This window comes from Fulmarus glacialis, unplaced genomic scaffold, assembly GCF_000690835.1.
Source record: "Fulmarus glacialis isolate BGI_N327 unplaced genomic scaffold, ASM69083v1 scaffold24349, whole genome shotgun sequence".
Classification (NCBI taxonomy): domain Eukaryota; kingdom Metazoa; phylum Chordata; class Aves; order Procellariiformes; family Procellariidae; genus Fulmarus; species Fulmarus glacialis.
Window position 1 is genome coordinate 3,512 of NW_009234260.1, and position 20,869 is coordinate 24,380.

Sequence of the window (20,869 nt, forward strand, 5' to 3'; positions counted from 1 at the left end):
ATAAATTCACCTATGAGGATTGAGGCACAGGATAAAATCTCCTTAAACTTCATAGTTTCAAGTCTGTCTTGTTAGGTTGTACTTCCTAAAGGAGGAATAGGGAACATAGCAATTTACACAGTTTCATTTTGCTGCTTTGCTTTGTGCAGAGACAAAATCATGCCACTTTCACGTCTGACCTGCACACACATGCACATGTGCCTAGAGCAGCTCTTACACAGGGAGAAAGGACACATGCCTCTGATTGATGTATGAAGTTGGTTTATGAAACCTACCAGAGGTATAGGTCAGCATGTCTTACAACTTCCAAGATTCCGCCTTCACTACAGCATTTCCCCATCAGGGGCTAGGGAGATTGCTTTGCATGTTAAAGTTGTGCAAATTTAATGAAGTTATATGCTATATTTATATTCTTATGTAATTTCTGTATGCTGAATACCCAACAATGTCAAATTGGGTTTCTCCTGAGAACTACAGGACTTAATAGGAAGGGAAGACTAAACAGACTAAAAGAAGGGGAAAAAAACCCCAAGAAACAAACCAGGACTCCCTTGTACACCCAGACCAATCATTTTACATCAAGTGACAGAACAAAAATATATTTTTTGAATGATTGCCTCAACAGGGAAGGACCAGGAGAGCAGAACCAAAAGCTAATGATATGCAAAAGGTGAGAGCAGAACTGCGGGGTAACAGGGCAGCAGCTTAGCCAGGCTTCAGATGGAGCAAGGGCAGACAGCTGTGACTCCAAGGGTTATTCTGTACATGTATTCCCCAGAGGAAGTGGTCTTAGGGAACAATGTATGTTCCTTCCATTACATGGAAGCAAGTTTGCGTCATCTGTAGTCGCTGTAATAATTAATTTCCTGAGCAACCATAACGATCACAGAAACAAGCAATTTCAGGTCATATCCAGCAAGACACCCTCTTTCAGTCCTTTCCTTTGCTACAGCAAAATCAGGACACGTGCATACCCCGAAGACTCACCTATCCTCGCCATGTGCTCTGCTTTCTTCACCTCTTGCTCTGCACGGGTCTTGAAACGGTTTGAAGTATATTTATACATCCTGTGATGATCAAAACTTATTAATCAGCAAATTCAGCAGTAAGATCAAACCAAGATTTCATCACTGTATGAGCGAATAAGGTCTCCATATCTCAAACTCAATAGATTCAATAAATGGAGAAGGAAGTTTACATGTCAGGAACTGGGCATTTTTGAATGCAGTTAGGCAAAAACCTTTTAAGTCAGAGATGCTTTAGTAGTAGCTGCAACCACAACATCCCCTTCTGCATCAGCTGGTGGGGGTGAAATACATCCATATTCTTGGAGGAAATCCAGAAAAGAGGAGTGAATATATACAGAAAGCTTCTCAAAAACCTCCCATTACAGATAAATAACCCTTCCTTTCTCCTGCAAACAGCTGTCCACAGGTGCAGTCTGACACTGCCCATCTCCACACAGGGCTAGCTCAAAGCCTCTAAGTGGCAGAGCAACTCTCTGAACGGAGCTTCAAGTTTCAGCTCTAAAGTTTCAGGACATTTTTGTATGCTACACATCTGACTCACAACCTTGTAAATTGTGCTTGAGTTGCAGTGGCTTGTTTCACCTTCCCTATATCATAACATGCCAAATGCAGATCACAATCTGACTGACTACTGCAGAGTGAAAGAGGCAGGCATGTATAAGAGGAAGAAGTTCGTGAGTATGCGTCACCATACAGAGGCATGTAACTGGGGAAGAGGAGATGACACCAAGGATGATCAGAGCCTGCAGGAACTCAAACTGTCCTAAGACACAAGGTTTTGGATGTATTGAGAGGAAAATCCCATCCCAAACAACTTTTTATGAAAAAATAAACCTCTCCAGCATTTAGCCAAAGCAAAAGCCAGTAGGAATGCTATTTCTACAGAGAGAGGCGGAAACACATAAAGACATAAGGCTTGATTGACCAACTCATTAATGTAGAAGGAACCATGTTTAGATCCCAAAGAGAGACAAGATCCCCCTCAAACGCCAGATCATCTATCAAGATCCATGAGAAATCACCTTGCACAGATGAAAAATTTCATTTAGGTATGTTTCCGTGGGCAAGCACATATGGATGTCCACATTGATGTCAGAAACAGTCTCACCAACATAAATCCCTTGTTCCCAAGTCCAGAAAATTCATACCACAAGCACAGTCCACTTAAATACATTTCTGCATTTACTAAACTAATTTTCTGCTATTCATAAGGATATCCTCACTGGAGAAAAAGCAGTCAGGTGGGAACTCTTCCAGAAATCACCCAATAACCATGTTAGGAGATGCAGAGTCAGGTTTTTGGTGGCGCCATCTCCTCAAATCTACTTAAGGGTGATTAAAGCTACCTGGGGCCGAGAGAAAGAACACATTCTGAAAACCAGATTGCTTTCAACATGTTGGCATAATTAAATTACCTTATCCACATGCCACCTGACTTTCCTGAGGCAAAAAAAAAAAAAAGAAGCTGAATTATCTCAACACACCCAGCTTGTGAGGCAGGGCAGTACCTGAAGGGGACCTTATGGACAGCACCCTCTTTGCAACAGGGTGCAGTGCGAGCAATTGCAGGATGTCCCAGATAGGCACTGTGAGGCACCATCGTGCCCGCCCTCCTGTTTCACTTTCTTTTCCAACACCAAATGACTTCAGTCACATTAAGGAAAGCCCCTATTCAAGTGGTCTGGAACAGTGTATCTAGCAAACATGTACGGAAACAGGTCGACAGACAAGTCGTCTGCAGGACGTGATAGTAAAACACACTCTCCCAGCTTCAAGACTTTCATTACGACTGCCTTGGAGTGCCCTCGTGAAGGGACACCCTTGCACATGGCCTGGCTGCTTCTATCTGTATGGCCTGCACTGCTAAACAAGCTCAAACAGTTGCTGCAGGAGGGAACAGATGGAAGCAATCCTTCAGGAGACAGAAGCCATTCCCAGGGAGGCTGGTACTGTGGTATCACACCTGCAAACACTGGTGAAGGATCTGCACAAAACCAGCCTGCCCCTGCCACAGGGACGTTACAGGCTCCAGAAAGGTATGGAGAAGCCTCTACCCACAGAAACACGGCTTCCAGAAAGGGCAGATGAAAAAAGGAAAACAAGTGCCCTGTTCAGGAGACAAGCTGTTATTCCTGACGAAGAACAGTGCAACGGCTGCAAAACCTCAATTTTCAGTAAAGGCACTTAAATACCCTAAAGCCCACAATGGATTTCTATTCTTTGTTCTCTAACACCAAGACATTAAACTGCAGACAAGCCACTGTACAAGCTTTTCCTTCAGAGATGAAGGCAATCTGACTTATAGCATTACTGAGGAGGGGAGCCACCACCTCCTGAAGGCAATCCTCCTAAGCAGATCTTGAAAGCAGACCAGAGGGCAGCGAGACAAGCTGATGGCTGTACCTGCTAATGTCCAATGTAAGGCATGAAAGCATCACTTCAAACAGAAAGACACCTGGCCCAAAGTTCGCCAAGAAGTATGTAAAAAGACCCAATCAGGAGTCATTTGTTAGCTCACCGTCAGGTAACGACCTGCCCTTTGCATGCCAGGCTGGTTTATAATAGACTTTCTTATAAAACCAACAATATGGATGGACAGAGGTGTCTCCATACTGACAGATGAATGGCATTCCCTTACAGTAGTTCACTGGCCTTTATCAGGAGGATACAAATAAAATTAACACCTGTTAAGGCTCAGGCATCATGACACTTCTCCAAAGACTAGCGAAGAGCCCTTAAGTTCGTACCACATGCAGCACACCATCTACTTGGGATGTAAGACAGGAGAACCTTCACTGCCTGTTACACTTTGTTGGACCAGGAGAGTTCAACAGTTACCTGGCTTAGGCTACTGAGGCTCTGCAAAAACCAGCTATGCTAAAGAGCTGAGCATCGCTGTCACATCAGCTGTCCTCTAAAGGAACACTTTAGTGGTGGTATGCTTTCCCCGTGCACCCCCATACAAACCGGAGTCCCTGTACAAGTGCAGGGAGTAGTATTAACCTGCAGAGCACTCAAAGCTCAGTAGCTAAATGGGGATGTGTGAGCTCTGGCTCCAACTCTAAGGGAAAATCCAGGGCATAAGCAACCCTTTTCAGCAGGTTCAGGGAGAAAAAAACAAAAAAATCACCTATAGCTGTAAAAGCAGAGTAACTCCACCCTCAGAATGGACTGATTTACTGGTTTTCCCTTGGGAAAGAGCCACCCAGGGCAGACTAAGCTCTGCCCAAGTGTCTGAAGGTAAAAGATTGAGTTTCCACAGCCTGTCCAAGGCACAGTGTGGGCACCTACCCCAAGGGCTGTGCTGGCTCTCAGAACCCATGATGAAGGCTTTGATGGCTCGTCCCGATGGCCACGCAGCTTCTGGAGCCCAAATCTGGTGTCAGGAGTCTGAGACCAGAAGGAAGCAGTCTGGACACTCTCCAGAAAGACCTGGTAAGGCTACGATAATTTCCCCAAGTCCAGGATGATATACACTGTGCTCTACAGGAGGGCCTTGTCTGCACAGTCTCTACTATTCTGCTGCAGGAGTGAGGATTTTAAATGTAAACGTCTTTACAGTTGGGGAATTTTTATTGGCCTATCACCATAAGCAGATCTACAAGGAGTCTGCAAAGATGCGGCACAAGCAGGTTTGTTAGATACATCTGCATCAGCGCTGATCCTGTTAAGCATCAGCGTGGGGCACCTTAGCTCAGCATTGGGTTCATCCCCCAGCACCAGCTCCATTTACCATAATTGGCCCTTGAGCACTTGGCATTACACCATTGTTATGAGACAATACCGCAGCATTTCTTATCTTATCAGCCAGTGTAACCAGTTCGGTGGTAGGCCCTTCTTGCCCTCCATGCCAGATCATTCCTTGGTCACGAATTACCATTCCTGAGCAGTTACAATTTGAATTTCTCCTTCTACAGCTGCAACTGTTCGGATAAATATTCAACTATAAAACTCAAAAGTGTTGCTGTTACAGTCCTTTGTATAGCCCCTGTCCAAGACTGGGTTAAAAAAAAGAACAGTTGATTCAAATCAGAATGGGAATTATAGTTTGTAAAACAGAGATGAGATTGATGTTTAATTTAAAAGAATGGAGTGTACCTGTTTTAATTTAAGTTTTAACGAAAAAGAACAACATAGTTACAGATAGTTTGGTTTGTTACGGGTTTACTTGTTTCAGTGATTTTAAATAATAGGAATTGTTAAATAATTAATGATATATTGTAGAATAGTGATGAATGTAGGTTGTGTGATGTGGGAATATTGTTAAATGTTAGTAGTAGTTAACTTTAATCATGGGAACCATAAGTAAAAGCAATCCAAGTATGGCTCGGGGACAAGTCGCAACCTTATAAGGAGGAGGAAGGACAAGTTCACAGAAAGTTCACTACCCTGCCGACCACCAGAGACCACCCGAGACCCTCGGAGAAGACCCTAAAGGCTTTAACGCGCATGCGTAAAGAATGATGTAATATTATAATTAGTTCCCGGAAATTTAATGAATATGTAAAAGAGAAATTTAAAATATGTATGAGAAGTATGGATATAAACAGAAAGGTGATTAGACCAGGTGTGCTTGATTTGTGGCAAGTCCACCGAGCACCCAGGCCTGAATAAAACAATCTCTCTCCTGAGCGTGTGGAATTGGTTACTTGCACGCCGGGCACGAATCCGCTTTTCGGACAACACAACTATGCCCCAAAACCAATGAAAAGCAGAAACAGAACTGGTGATAGGGACCCAGAAGAACTGCTGTCTAAATTGTCTAAAAACACAGCCTCTTTTCAACAGAAAACAGTCTTATGGTATAGAACAAAATTCTCATATCCCTCCCCAGGCATTGACTACTGACAACTTGAAAAAGAAGATACTGAGGCAGATGAACATCTGGGGTGACCTGATCCATGTTATATTATGACAATGCTAGTACCATCCCATAGCCATGGCATCCTGCCTTTGAGTCTCGCAAGAAGCTGGTCTCTGATGAGAAAAAAAACTCTCCACCTCTGCTTTCTCTCCATAGTACTTTTGTTGGACTGCGGCACAAGAGGAAGCAGCACATGGCACTCACATGCAGGTAAAAAGCAGCCAGAAATTCAGAGATTCTCTACCCAGCAAATCAGGATTTACAGTGGCAAGTCAAGCTGCACCTACTGAAACAACTGGCTTGTTCAACAAGGGGAGAGCAGTGGATGTAATATACCTTGACTTTGGTCAAGCTTCTGATACCATTTCACACATTTTCATTTAAGAAGCTGAGGAAGTACAAGCTTGACAGACAGACCATGCTGTAAGTTGAAAACTCGCCAGGCTCTAGGGCAGCAATCAGTGACGTGACATCGGATTGCGGTTAGTGTAAGTACCCAATGGGTTGATAGTGGGCCCAAACTATTGAAACACTACTGCAATCTGAAATGCTATATTAAAACAATCAGCAAATACTCTGTAAAACTACTACTGTTTTATTAAGGCAAATCATGTTAAGGTATCTAGAATGCAGCCTGTGTGCTCCCAGGGACAGAAGAATACTATTGCCTCAAGCAGACTTACAATACATGTTTTCCTTTTCCAGTCCCTGTTAAGCCAACTGGCAGCACACCTCAGCTCACTTTCAGATTTTTTGTTTAAGGGAATTTAAAAGGAAGACAGGGAAAGGTATTTCACAAACTCTATTCAAACCTAGATCAGCTACATATAAAAGTTAATTTTCAAAGCAACTGTTTCAAAGTGCTCAGTCTAGTTTCTTTTCAGTAATAATTCTAACACCCACCGTATGTATTTCCTTGTTCTACTTTAAAAAAAACAGTTATCCAACAGTTTTGTATGGATATGGCATTTTGAACAACCAGTATCTTAATTTCTTTGTTTACTCTGAAAGGTATCCAAATTGCGCAAATTACTCACATGATTTTCTAAGGCATTAGATTTTCCACTATCTACCTCTTTTTCCATGATGTCAATACCACATCCCATTCTCTTACGATCTGTTTACGTGGCTTTAACATGGAATTATGCAGGATACACCTAGAGAGCAAAATGCTAAACCTTTTCTATAAGGAAACTCCAAAAGGTCCCACACGTCTGCAGACTTTGGGTCCAACACTTACCTTGGCTTGTACAGGCAGCATGAAAGTCGTTTGGTTTGTACTTTGTGTCCATTTATGAAGATCCTCATTCTGGGATCAATATAAAGCACAGCAGCATAGGCACGGAAGGAACGGCGCTCAGGCTTTCTGCAAGAGAGGGATGCTTACAGAGACTGAGCAGTTGTTCAGCATTTCCTTGTAGGACTACCAACAGTCTGCTCTATGTAGCCCAAAGATGACTCCATCGATTCACCCTCTGAGTAATCACTGTCTCTTTAGTCAGAGTGCTCATCTTGGAGTCTCTTTCAGTCTGCATTCCGCTTCCTCCTTCCTTCACAGTTTTTTCTCCTTCATTTCCCCCCAATTAAGAAGAGCCATGACATACGACTGTCACAGAGCCTCCTCCTCTATCCAGACCAAATGAACAAGTTTCTCCATGCACAAAACTTGTAAGATTCTTATTTCCCAATAAACAGCTACCCAGAAGCCAAGTGACTAACAGAAGTACTTCCCCATGCTGCTCCGCACTACCCCTGATGTATTTTAAGCACCTATGGCAGGATTCACACCTCATGCAACTGTAACTATTACCATCTCAGCTCATAGCCATCTACTTCAAAACATGCCAAAAAGACAACCTTCAGCAAGAACGTTAGGTAAAAGAAAAGGCCTTTCTATTTTAATTACCAGACAGCTACATTAAATGAGGCTTTTAAATTTCTTCTACCCGTCTTCTACAGAGATTTTCTATTGAGCTGTACATTTTAAATACTGTTACAACACACTGATGCACGTATTACTGTAGCTTGAAAAAGATGTTTTGAATACAGCTGGATAATAAAGGTCCATACTGGACTATTTAACACTAAGTATGTGCCCCACTTGCTGGTGCATTCTCTTACCCTTTGGTTAGTCAGGAGTATGCTCTGACAGAAACTGCACTGATCACACACAGAAATGGTATCACAAGGTCCGGAGGAAGAAGCTCCTTCCCGTGATCAGTGGTTATCATGAAAGCTCACCAGCAGGCATTAGAGAAACTGAGAAGCATATCAGATCCCGGGAGGTCCCCAAGGAGTCTGCTGCATCTGTGTACTCAGTAACATCAAGCTAATACATACAGAAATAGCTACGTTTACAGTGTTTGAAACTGAACTTCTATGGCAAATTCAAGCATTTCAGGGAAGAAGCATGTAATCTCATAAAAAAGGTAAAGCTTGCTAGGTGTGCCCATGGAGCTCTGGGATTTAATCAAGCATTTGGCTCAGTTCAGCTCAGTTTTTCCTTTTTAGGCTACAAGTGAACAATTCCGCAAACACTCTGCTCTCCCTGAACTCAGCTCTCCCTTTGCTCCTCCAGCTGCCCTGTGAGCACATCCTTCTTCCTTCTCTGCAGGGAAGTCCAGAAGCTGCCCCTGCTCCCAGAAATACGTGGTGATATGCCCCACCTTCACCCACCCATACCATTCACTCATGGAGGCTGACCTGCGCAGCGCCTCGCATTTTGCCAGGGTTCATTTAATCACAAAACTGAACATCAGTTTGAGAGCAGCACAGACTCATGACCAGCTGTCATTCTGATGAAAACACCTTTGATGAGTGTAGAAAATTAAACCTATATCTTAGGGCTCCTTTGTTTAAAGGGTGCCTAAAGAAGGGCATCGAGTTTGCTGCTTTGACTAAGCTGAGACAAGCTAATGCAGGCATTCACACCAAACACACAACCATAACGCCTGCAGGCCGTTTACACACATGAACTGCAAACTGCTAAAGAACAAACTAACGATCTTCTAAATTCTCCAATTCATCATAGAAAGAGAAGCTTTCAAAAAACACGTGCACACAGCATATAGACAAACCCTACGCATAATTTGATCAGAGCCCAAGGGCCTGTAACACCTGTCACACTTACGTTCCCTCTGGGGGTGTTTCTGCCATCTGAATGTCTCGCAGGTCAGAAGTCACATCCAGCTCTGGCTCTCCATTATCCATTAGTTTGAGGTTAAAGATGATCACCAAGGTGCCTGAGCAAGTAACAAGTCAATCAGGTGAATCCCAGCCAAACCCTAAATACCTTGCCCGTGACCAGCATCGTCCATACGTACCTTTCTCACCACGGATCTTATTAAACTGCTCCATCACTTCCTGTTCTGATTTGAAAGGGGAATACTTGTAAATTAGCTCTGTCTCAATAGCAAACTTCTCCATGTTGTCAGTCACAGGCTCCCGGCTTCGTGCATTCCAGGTGGGCAGGGGAACGATGACCTGCAAATTGCATCGTGCCAAGACTCAAGCTCAACCCACTCCAGCCAGACCCTTCTGCGGATCACGGCCGAGCAACTTACCCCTTCCGACAGCCCCCTAAGTTACTGCAAGAGTCCTTCCTAGCTTTTCAGTGGTTTGCACGTCTGTCAAATGCTTGAGGACCCCTCTTTGCCAGCCTCTGAGTTGCCTTCCTAAAACATCTAGTCTTAGACTGAACCATTCCCAAGTAACCTGTATGGTACCGGCTACTCAAACACTCAGTGTCTTTTTTCTTCTCCTCTTGTAGCAACTTTCATAATACTAAAAACTTTGCTTCTTTAAAAATGTGAACCTCTGTGCTTAACTTCTCTCTTGAACTCAAATATCCTTCACTCATATTTATCCTGACCTCACTCTTTATTATTTTTATAGGATTCTAGCAAAGTTATTGGTGTTTTTTGTCATTTAGAATAAAAACACAGATCACAGATAGAATTATAGACTGCAGCTGCCTATCAAGGACAGTGAATCCCATCCTCACTTTAGAATTGAGGTCAAGCCAAAATTTCTGGCTCCAGAGCCGCTGTGGGAACTACATCACTGTTCCCAACTTGCTTCAGCCATCAGCTGACCACTAGCAAGCATTGCTCCCTCAACAGCTTCTTTGTAGAGCTCCCTCCACTATCACAATGGAAAATGCTTTCTTAGATACTATGCCAGTGCAAATTTAAAATTTTTCATTATTGGGTTTGCCTGGAAAATACTTGTGCTTGAGCACAAAAATACTTCCACGTTAAGAATCTGGATACAGAACAACAATGCCTGAATTATCTATTAAGATTTACAAGTTTTCAATAGGTAGAACCACACTGATTTTTTATTAAAAAAAAGATCTGAAAGAAGAGACATGTCTGGAGTTTATGACCTGAGGGTAGCAACTTCAATCACACCTTTAATTCTCTACAGAAAATCAAATCAGAGCAATAAATTTAAATACATCTCAAACTCAAAATTTTGTTTGGAAAAGGAAAATGCAAGAAGTCTGGGCATGTCCTGAACTCAGCATAAGCAACTTGAAGTGATTGAAAGAAACACTTCAAACAATCTGTAGTTTAGAGAGACCTCTCAAACAGAATTAAACCAAAAGGAAAAAATCTTTGATGACTTTGCAGAACTCCTACAAGTGTATCGCCAAGAGAAAACCATACACTGATCCAGCCAAAGTGGCAACCAACACTGACACAGACTCTTCTCCTGTGAGAGCTGGGGATAAGACAGCATTCACTGTATTAGTTCATCACAACAAAGTACATGCAAACCTCGTCGATGCCTTCTTCCTCATGGAACGTCCGTGACAAGAGGAGGCAAGTCATGGTGTTGTCTTTCTTCGTGAACAGAATAAAATCCTTCCCAATCCGCATGGAACCCCTGGAGACAGATTTCAAGCTGCACGTTACACATGATGCACAACACGTTCTAGAAAGCAGACCACATTACTTGAGTTTTCTTCCCATTATGTTCAATTATGAGATGCCAAAACCAGGTAAGGCAGAAGAACGGCTTACACAGCAACTACCATTTCTCTCTGAACATCTCATTCCTTTCAAAAGGCATCTCAATCTGGACATTTTCATAACGTTTCAAAACATTTAACACTAGTCACAATTAAAAGGTGCAGAAGTACAACATGGCTTTCCAGGCTCACACTATGTAGAAAGTTAAAAAAAAAAAAAAATCATTTTTTTAAAATCTAAAAAAGACAACTAAGGTGAGATGTGACAATAACCTTCAAATACAGGAGCAGAAATTTAAGTGAGAAAGCGAATGCACACTTCATTTCACTGTACACAGAATGAATAGCAGCAGACAAGTTTCTGGGAGATAAACAATTTATTTCCTAATGTCTAACTCAAAAGACTCACTGACACTTCAGCTAATGCAACTTAGCAGCTAGTTGTCATGAAAAGGGACAGTCCCATCTTCCTCCCCACTCTCCTATTCCCAATAGTGCCTTCTCCATCTTCTCTTTTACCCTATTACCCAACTCGTCCAAAAAACCTTAACAGAGAAAAATTAACATTGCATCAAAAGAAGGATTAGTGTTCTGTCAATTCAGTTCTCTTTAGATCGGCTTAACGCGATACCACCTTTCGCATGTTTACGCTTCAGTCTTCTTTTCTCAGCTGTAATATAGTATGCCTCTTGCTCAAGGTTAAGAACAGGACAGAGATCTGTCCTGGAAGTGCACAGGCAGGATCTGGGATCTGTCCTGCACTGCAGCTGGATCAATAGTATCTCAAGATCCCTTACATCCTCTTTTTTTCTTTCCCCCCAGATTATAGAGTCCCACAGATTTCCTCAGTAGGATGCATATAAATAATCAAGCCACATGGAACAGCATAAAGCAGAACAGCTGGTCAGAGTAAGCCATAAAAGCCCTCTAACTTTCCCAAAGACATCAGTTCACCACAACAAACACTCTTCTCCTTCCTAGCAAATCACCTCCAACCAGTTAAGATTTCCTTCTGCCTCTGTTCTTCTGCCACTTAATCCCACTCCTCCTCTCATTCCTTCCACCATTCCCCCTCTTCTCCATGCATTTGTTTGATTCAAGAAAAAAAGAAAAAGTTTAAGTCCATCTGATTTGCACCAGACAACTTTCCTAGTAAGAGGCTGCAGCGCTATTTTGCTCCAATTTTATGATCTGTCTGCCACAGGCATATTAAGGTTTTGTTTCCTGCTCTTTCATTTTTTTCCCCAGCTCTGATGTGTATCCTCTGCATCATGCAAACATAATGGCAAAACACTGTCATCAGCTTTGGACAGACTTCTCTGCCACTGAAGAACTACAGCAGATGTTCATAGAGCTCCTGTCTACCAAACCATAGTATCTTTTTTTAGATTTCATCTGGGGGTTTTTTTTGGAAAAAAAGATATACACCTCCAAGCAAAAAATACATTTACTATCTCAACTCTAACCTCCATAATCTCAGGAGGCTGGCTTTTGTTATACCTACGATTTCAAGCCATTCCCATACTGTCCAATTTGAGTTGACTCAGGTGATCGCTTGGCTGATTTACCAAACTGAATAACACTGGCAGCTTCATCTGCAATGAGAGACAGGGAACAAAAAAAGTTTATTTTAATATACATACACACACACACACATCTTTTAGATAAACTTATTCACCACTGTAAGTAGCACAGAAAGACTATAGCATGGAAGAGGCCAGAAGCCAGAGTTTCATCCTGAAGCTGTACCGTACAGCCCTGTAAGATACACGTTGCTTGATAGCATTTACATTATCAAAAGCTTTGTACAGATGCCATTATGCTGACAAGAAGAGTTTTAAGTTTCAGACTAGCCCAGTGCTCCATCCGAACTGCACGAAAGCATTTCTTTTTACAAAAAAATGTCCACAAGATGATCTGTTGTGTCCACCACAATTATCAACATGCTCATAAACCAAAACATACCCTGGGACACTGCAGCTGTGCTGTACTGCATGTACTGCTGACACCACAGACTCGAAACCACTGACACTAGAGTATAAGTCAGTACTATAAAAAAGGTCTTGAACTCGGGATAAACATTACGTTTTCTTCATGGCATTGAACTGAACACTGTGATTAACTAATACACTAGTAAGACAAAAGCTAATTTTCACAGCAGATTGCTAGGCTACTGACAGCGGGACAGCTGCGGGTGAAAAGGCAGTACTAGCAAGGACCGCAGCAATTAACAGAGTATTTTATTAGCACAGGACAAAATGAAAGGACGTGATGGCTTTACAGCTGAGAGGGGCTGTCATTTTTAGTTCAAGCCTTTCTATTGTTCAAAGGATAAAGCCTTTTAACATCACCCATAGGACAGAACAATTCCCCTCCCTTCCCCCAAGAGATAGCAATCATTTCACCATAGAGTTTACTGGGAGAAATGAAATGCAATTCCACACACAAGGAACACGAAGTGCCTTAACAGGAAGGCTAACAACAATTACAGCCCTCAAATGCATATACAAGCTGTGAGAGAGCACGGGACACCGCTCACCCCACCAGCCAGCTACGCGGAGGTTGAGCCCATGGACAAGCTGCATTTAAGCATACAGGAGACTTACCCAGGTCCACTAGTACTCGCAGTGAGTTTTTATATTAAGATGTTTAGTACTAACACCATTGGTCTAACATGAAATCACTGAGCTGGGTGTCAGAATGCCATTTTCCATTGAAATGACATTAAAATTTAAAGCCACAAATTACAAGGCAAAAATACAGGAGAACGACTGTGCAAGCACCTTGCTGCCTCAATTCAGTATGTTCATAACGGAGGTCCATAACTATTTCAAAACCAACTTTTGACTGCATGAGAGTACCTCTTCCTTTCCTTAAGCCAACTATAGCATTTTCTAGCCAAACAAAGGAAACATTCAATTATCTTGTATTTGAGATCTGGGTAAGGATATTGATGATGATGATGATATTATTATTATTACTATTATAACTATTACTGTATCAGTTTTAAAGCGTGGTCAGAAAAGGGGATAAGGGATATTCTAAGAAGAGAAGGCTACTGGAACCCTTTTGCATTACAAAAAGTTGTATCAACAAGTATTTTTAAGAAAACTTTGAGAAGCCTAAAAAGGGTAAAGAGTAATTGTGCAAAGCGTTTCCTCTCTCTGAAAAGGTGACCTACATTTTGATTCCTTAAATTCATGCAGCACCTTCAGAGCCCAAGCAATAGGTAAAACTCTCAAGCCTAAGTACCCTCAGTAGTGATGCCACTGACAACATGGGAAATCCCAACATAAGATGTGATGCATAAGATCTGTTGTATGGTTTTCTAATTGCCTCCTATTTAATCCCTTATGAAAAAGCCAAACTTTTGGACCAGTACTATTATCCTATGTCCCTGTGGGACACGATGCTTTTTCAGAAAAGATCTATACTGTGGCATCATTGAATCCTCAGATCTTTTGATAACTTATGACTCTACAGCATAAGATGTTTGCAGCTTGAGTGCAAACGTATTTTGATCTTCAGACCACATAATCCAATGTGATCATTAAGAAAGCCAATGCAGCAAGTTCTGAATGCAATTGTAGTAGAAATCACTTGAAAAACACACCTAGTTTTTAGAAATGCTAATCACTTACACCTTCCACTAATTTTAGTTTGAGGAGCTGACATTTGGCTTGACAATCAGGAGCTACCAGACAGAGCACTCAAATTTGGCCTATTGCCTCGCTATACCCTTCTCTGTTTTCACAGCTTGCCAGACAAATCTAGAACTGTCCAACACAGAACAAGACCAATGAGACTGAAGAGCAACGGGACAGAGTAACACAGAGAATGTGTTAATGGAATGGTTCACTTGAGCCATTCAGCTCTTCCCTCTGTGTGAAAGCACCCAGAGATACCTGGGTTCATTTACTCATCCTCCCAGGCAATGCCTCATCCAACCTTTTAAGCTGTCCTTTCAGTGTACTCAGGAAGATCACGTGCCAGCATGGGCTCCAACAGCACTACGGCAAGTCACAGAGTTATTCTTTTTACCATGTCAGCTTTATGTACCATAAAAATAATTTTTAATTAAAATTATCATGCAGCAAAACAAAACACTCCCAGCTCTATGATTTCTGTTGAAGGAAGGTCTCTATGGATGTTGATGCTATTTTCAAAATAAGAAGGGAGAAAAGTCCCATAAAAGGTTTTCTGCTGACACCTCCTAAAATCAGCTTTCAGATACGAGATCTTCAGGATGTTTTTAAAACTGGTAGATCCTTCATTATGAGAAATTAAAACTCAGACCCCTATAGCCAGGGACAGAAACAGAGAGTGGCCCATGTAGGGAGTTAGAATAACAGACTCTCCCCAGCCACTTTTGTCCATGTTGACAGGCAAACAGTGCAGCAAATGGAGTTTCTACCTGGCTGCTCTTGGTTAAGTGACTTTCAAATGCATATCAAGCTTACTATGACCATCCAGCATTGAAGCCATGAAGATGTGATCGCTAGGGCTAGACTCTGCATCAAAACAATATGTCTCAGACTACTGAAAATTAAGAAGGGCTTTTTTTGAAAGCGCTAAATAAAGTTGCATACCAATTTTACATTCTGAAAAGCAATGTCCTGGAAAAGGGAAAAGATAACTTCACAGCCTATTTAAAATTTAAAAAAAAATTTTTTTTTCAGACACAGAATGAACCACACTTCGATGCAAGCATCAAGACAGTCAAAGGACATAAATTATATGGTATTTGCTGTATATGATGTATAGTGCTGTGAAATACCACTACAACCCACAGTATCTGCCAATCTCCTTTACAGAGTATCTCAGATTACCAAAGTCAGGATAAAATCCTTCAAGATTTAGGAGAAAGAAGCAACTTAATATTTAGCCAATACTTAAATCTCACTTTGTCACAAAATCAGCAATACAGGAGCAACAGCAGCATAAAAGCTGCTATTAGACTCTGCGGCATTAGAACAGACATTTGCCACCTTCTACTCTCAATCCAGAGACAAACATGTAGTTTTCAAGACGTGCAGAAAAGGTTGTATTTCTTCTCCCTGATCCAAAGGCTTGTGAGAAGGCCACAATCAAGTCTCTGAACTTGTTTTATAGGTGGGGCTTAATTGCTCAATTCCATTGGTGACAGAAAAGTACTCTCAGATGACCTGTTTAGCATCCTTAATTGTATTCCAGAGAATACACAGAAGGTATCTAGAGTTCAAACTAAATTACTTCATGCAGGTCACAAATCTGCGTATCAAAGATGTTAATGTATTTTTATAAGCATTAATAAACAGAATTAAATGCTTCATATCACAAGAGGATCTTAAAGTACTGAGGGATCAGAAGAAAAATGTTAGTCAGTGCTTATTTACCCATCTCCCCTGCCTTCTCCAAAACCTTCCAATTTAGCCCAACTTTTCTGCCCAGTAGAGAGCTCCTCACAGAAGGATTTACCCATCTTCAAGACACAAAGAAGGTGCTGTGGGTTGACAGTGCTGTTCACTGATGCTAAAGCAAAGCAAGAAGGCTTTTCTCTTGCTAGATACAAAATGGATTTACATCAATTCTTACAACGAGGCAGAAGTACATTTGCTACATTCTTCTCATATTCCTAAGATTTTATATTGTCAAGTATTGATCTCAATCACAATGCCAATGATGAAACAATGGCAAAATGCCTTCCAAGCTAAGCTTTCAATTTCTGCCATGGCACACCTTCTTATTAGAGTTGAGATACACTAACTGCTTGGCAGCCTCTAATGGGGAAAAGGCTTATGCCCATCAAAGCTTGTGCTTGTTCCCTTTTCTGACTACCCGATTCTCCCTCCAGCCCCAAGACCAACTTTGGTGTGCTGGAAAACCACAGGCCAGGCTCACTCAACTCTATAATGCAGCAAAACAATTTTCTTTTGGCCAGATTAGTTTTCTGCAACTGAAGAGGTGAATAGTTTGATATATGATACAGTGCGAAAAGGCCAGTGCAGAGGCAGCAACACGTATCCAGGCATGGAACACGCCCCTTTCAACAGAACCAAGCTGTTAATTCAGCTTAAGCCATAACATGAATCCTCAGCCTGAGAATGCAAGTGTAACTTCCTGTCACTTACTTGAATCCATTCCCGTTCCATCATCCAAAAAACACAGCATGAATCCACCTCGCAGGTCTTCCCGTCGCTCTACAAGAGAAGTTATTCACTACTCCCGCAAGCAAAAGTTAAAACTTCCATAAAATGGAATCAGTGTTCACAACAGAAGTAACACAACAAACAGGACTTTCACAACCCCAATATGGCTAAGCTGTAAGAAAGAGCACCAGAATTTTGTTGCAGAATGACTAAGAACTTCTGCACTTTAAACTGTACACAAATATATGCTACAAGAGTATATTGTAAAAGTAGGTTTCTTAAGCATCCAGTATAAACAGCTACTCACTTTAGCTGACCTCAGCTGAAGGCTGATCTAAGCACTTGCCCGAGTTATTGTAAAGGTACTACTTTTTCAAAGACAACAGGCACTGGGGCACAGGACAAACAGTAGAATCACAGAATCATAAAATTATTTAGGTTGGAAAAGACCCTTAAGATCATCGAGTCCAACCATAAACCTAACATTGCCAAGTCCACCACTAAACCATGTCCCTAAGCACCATGTCTACACATCTTTTAAATGTGTAGATGCTGACTCAAACACTTCCCTGGGCAGCCTGTTCCAACCCTTTCCGTGAAGAAATTTTTGCTAACATCCAATCTAAACCTCCCCTGGTGCAACTTGAGGCCATTTCCTCTCGTCCTATCACTTGTTAGATGGGAAAAGAGACCGACACCCACCTCGCTACAACCTCCTTTCAAGTAGTTGTAGAGAGCGATAAGATCTCCCCTGAGCATCCTTGTCTCCAGACTAAACAACCCCAGTTCCCTCAGCCGCTCCTCATAAGACTTGTTCTCCAGACCCTTCACCAGGTTCACTGCTCTTCTTTGGACAAGCTCCAGCATCTCAATGTCTTTCTTGTAGTGAGGGGCCCAAAACTGAATACAGTATCGGGCATAAACACCCTCACTCTTATTCTACCAGGTACAACACACATTTGCAGCCTAAATCCAAGTTAACTACTGACTTAAATGCTGACATGCAAGGAAGCAGCAGGAGTGACTTACCAGTATAAATGTCTATTCTCATGGCATCTGCATCTCTACAAAGCAATAAAAACACAATCAGTATTCAAATTTCAAAAAGAAATGAAGCTAAAATCCAGGCACATGCAATAATTTCCAAAATAAACTGGCTGCACAGACCAAAGTCCATGAAGACCCCACAGTCAGCACTAACAGACAAGTTAAAAGACACATTGTTCTACTTTCTCCCTACTTGAACCCAAACTCCAGCACAAGACGTTGCTGCCACACAACTAAATCTAGTTACAGTGAACATCACTGGCTTTTTAACAATAGTCATATTAAGGGGGGAGGGAATCAAATAAGCACACACTTCTGAGCTCCCTCCTGTACAAAACAAACAATACCTACATTTTTTCTGTCAAGCTGCCTACGAAAAGTTTAGTAACTCCACATAAAACTCCATCCAAACACATTCCATGTTGTCATAGGAAACTGTCATTACAAGATCATTTAAGTAAAGCCCTTCATACACTGTGCATCCTCCTCTGTATTTGAAAAAGCAGCATATACAGCACTACTGCCCTCTTCTCAAAACCAATCTTTAATTTTTTTTCATGTAAACCATCACATACCCTTGGTTTGCTGATCAGAAGAGTGCAGCTGTAGTGCTGTAATAAAACCCCGCTTCCCAAATGCCAAAGTCACTTCGTCTTGTCTTTGTATCTCCAGCCAAGTACAGCTACCTCCTTCCCAGAAGGCCAACCTCTCTTTTGCCAGAGGAGGAACCAAGAGGTTGAAGAGAAAACCACACATTAATCTCAAAGACGCTACATTTAACTATGTTGTAGCAAAAGCAAAAACAGCAACATGGCTGATTCCCTGCACAGAATTTTTCCTACACAGAAATCTTCCAGTTTCAGCTCCTTACATCACGAACTGCATAGTGTGACAATTCATGCTTGATAGAAAATGATCTCAAAATATTTCCATAATGCCACATCAGAATATTTTGTGAAGCTCAAGAGGTAAGTACACAACACTCGGGATGTAGCTATAGCCTGGATTCCCGAATGCAAACATGAGAAATGTGGCCTAAAACTTGCCATTTCCAAATACCAAGTCTCCTCTCAAGTGTCACAATTGCTCTAACTGTTCTTGCTCTATTTTTCAGCATCCCGCTTCTGATTTAATTTTCATGCTATCACCATGCTTGATACTAAGGGTCAAGGATTATCTAAGTATCTGTCATGGTTTAATCCCAGCCAGCAACCAAACACCACGCAGCCGCTCGCTCACCTCCCCCTTCCAGTAGGATGGGAGAGAGAGTCGGGAGGGCACAAGTAGGAAAACTCCTGGGTTGAGATAAAAACAGTTTAATAATTGAAATAAAACAAAGTAGAACAGTAATAATAACAATGATAACAACAACAATAACAGAATATACAAAGCAGGTGATGCACAGTGCAACTGCTCACCACCCGCTGACTGACACCCCGCATGTCCCAAACCGCAAGAGGCCCCTCCCTCCCCCTAGTTTTTATACTTAGCATGATGTCACATGGTATAGAATACACCATTGGCCAGCTGGGTCAACCACCCCGGCTATGCTCCCCGCCCCGAGCTTCCCATGCACCTGGCAGAGCATGGGGGGAGGCCGAAAAGTCCCCAGTGCAAGCGCCACCCAGCAACAACCAAAACATCAATGGGCCATCAACGCTCCTCTCATACCAAACCCAAAACACATCCCCCCCACCCCCAAGCCACCAGAATGAAAGTTAACTCTATCCCAGCCGAAACAAGGACAGTATCTTAAGAGTTCCAGCTCTAGTAATTATTATTTTACCAATTTCTTTAAACAAAAAGGCAGACTTAATTTTTCCTTAAATCTATCTTGTGCCTTCTAATAATTTCCCTTCCAATCTGAGTTATTCTATGATTCATTCAAACTTACCTTTTCAGGAATAATACTCTTTTTTTTTTAGGGAGTAGATGTGGCGGTATAAGAGGACCAAGGGAAATATTCATACTAAACTACAGCAAAGTCTTCTATTTTGTATTTTCTGTAAAGTCTACTAGAAGTGAAAATTGCTTAAGATCAACAAACAGACAGGCTAATTAAATCTTAACCAAATTTACCTTGGGAATTAGGCAGTCTCAGGTACATACCTGGCATTATCTACAAGTTCAGCAAGGGCACCAAACAAGAACTCATGGGTAGTTCTGCAACAAAACACAGAATCAGCAGGGTTACACTGACACTTAAAGAGGGAGACCTTTAAATAAACAAGAATCTCAACCAAATCTTAAACAAATCCAATTGTATGTCAACAATACTAACATCTGCTGCTGACAGCAGACTAGAAATAAGCGTTTTACTGTCTACCAGAGGCAGACACGCAGCAGACAGGCTGCCCCGTGAAGACTGTGTGTCGTGGTTTAGCCCCAGCCCCGTAGCAGCTAAACACCAGACAGCTGCTTGCTCACTCCCCCCCCACCCACAGTGGGATGAGGGAGAGATCGGGAAAAAAAAGTAAAATTCGTGGATTGAGATAAAGACAGTTTAATAGAACAGAAAAGGAAGGGAAAATAATAATAACAGTAATGAAGATAGAATATACAAAATAAGTGATGCACAACACAATTGCTCACCACCCGCTGACCGATGCCCAGCCAGTTCCCGAGCGGTGGTCCCTGCTCCCTGGCCAATTCCCCCCAGCTTATATACTGAGCATGACGTCATATAGTATGGAATACCCCGTTGGCCAGTTTGGGTTAGCTGTCCTGCTTCTTGTGCACTTGGCAGAGCATGGGAAGCTGAAAAGTCCTTGACTAGTGTAAACACTACTTAGCAACAACTAAAACATTAGTGCGTTATCAACATTAT

At 41.9% G+C, this 20,869-nt stretch overlaps 1 protein-coding gene across 1 annotated transcript; it reads right to left on the bottom strand.

Annotated features, from left to right (window-relative positions):
• Nucleotides 1–987: 987 nt before the first annotated feature.
• On the bottom strand, nucleotides 988–20,205 carry LOC104082470 (MORC family CW-type zinc finger protein 2-like; the record flags this gene model as incomplete). Its single annotated transcript, XM_009585602.1, has 9 exons — nucleotides 988–1,067; nucleotides 7,133–7,258; nucleotides 9,023–9,134; nucleotides 9,216–9,375; nucleotides 10,674–10,782; nucleotides 12,372–12,462; nucleotides 16,978–17,046; nucleotides 18,025–18,059; nucleotides 20,152–20,205. Coding segments are annotated over 9 exons (836 nt in total), but the record flags the coding sequence as incomplete, so codon positions are not given.
• Nucleotides 20,206–20,869: the final 664 nt, after the last annotated feature.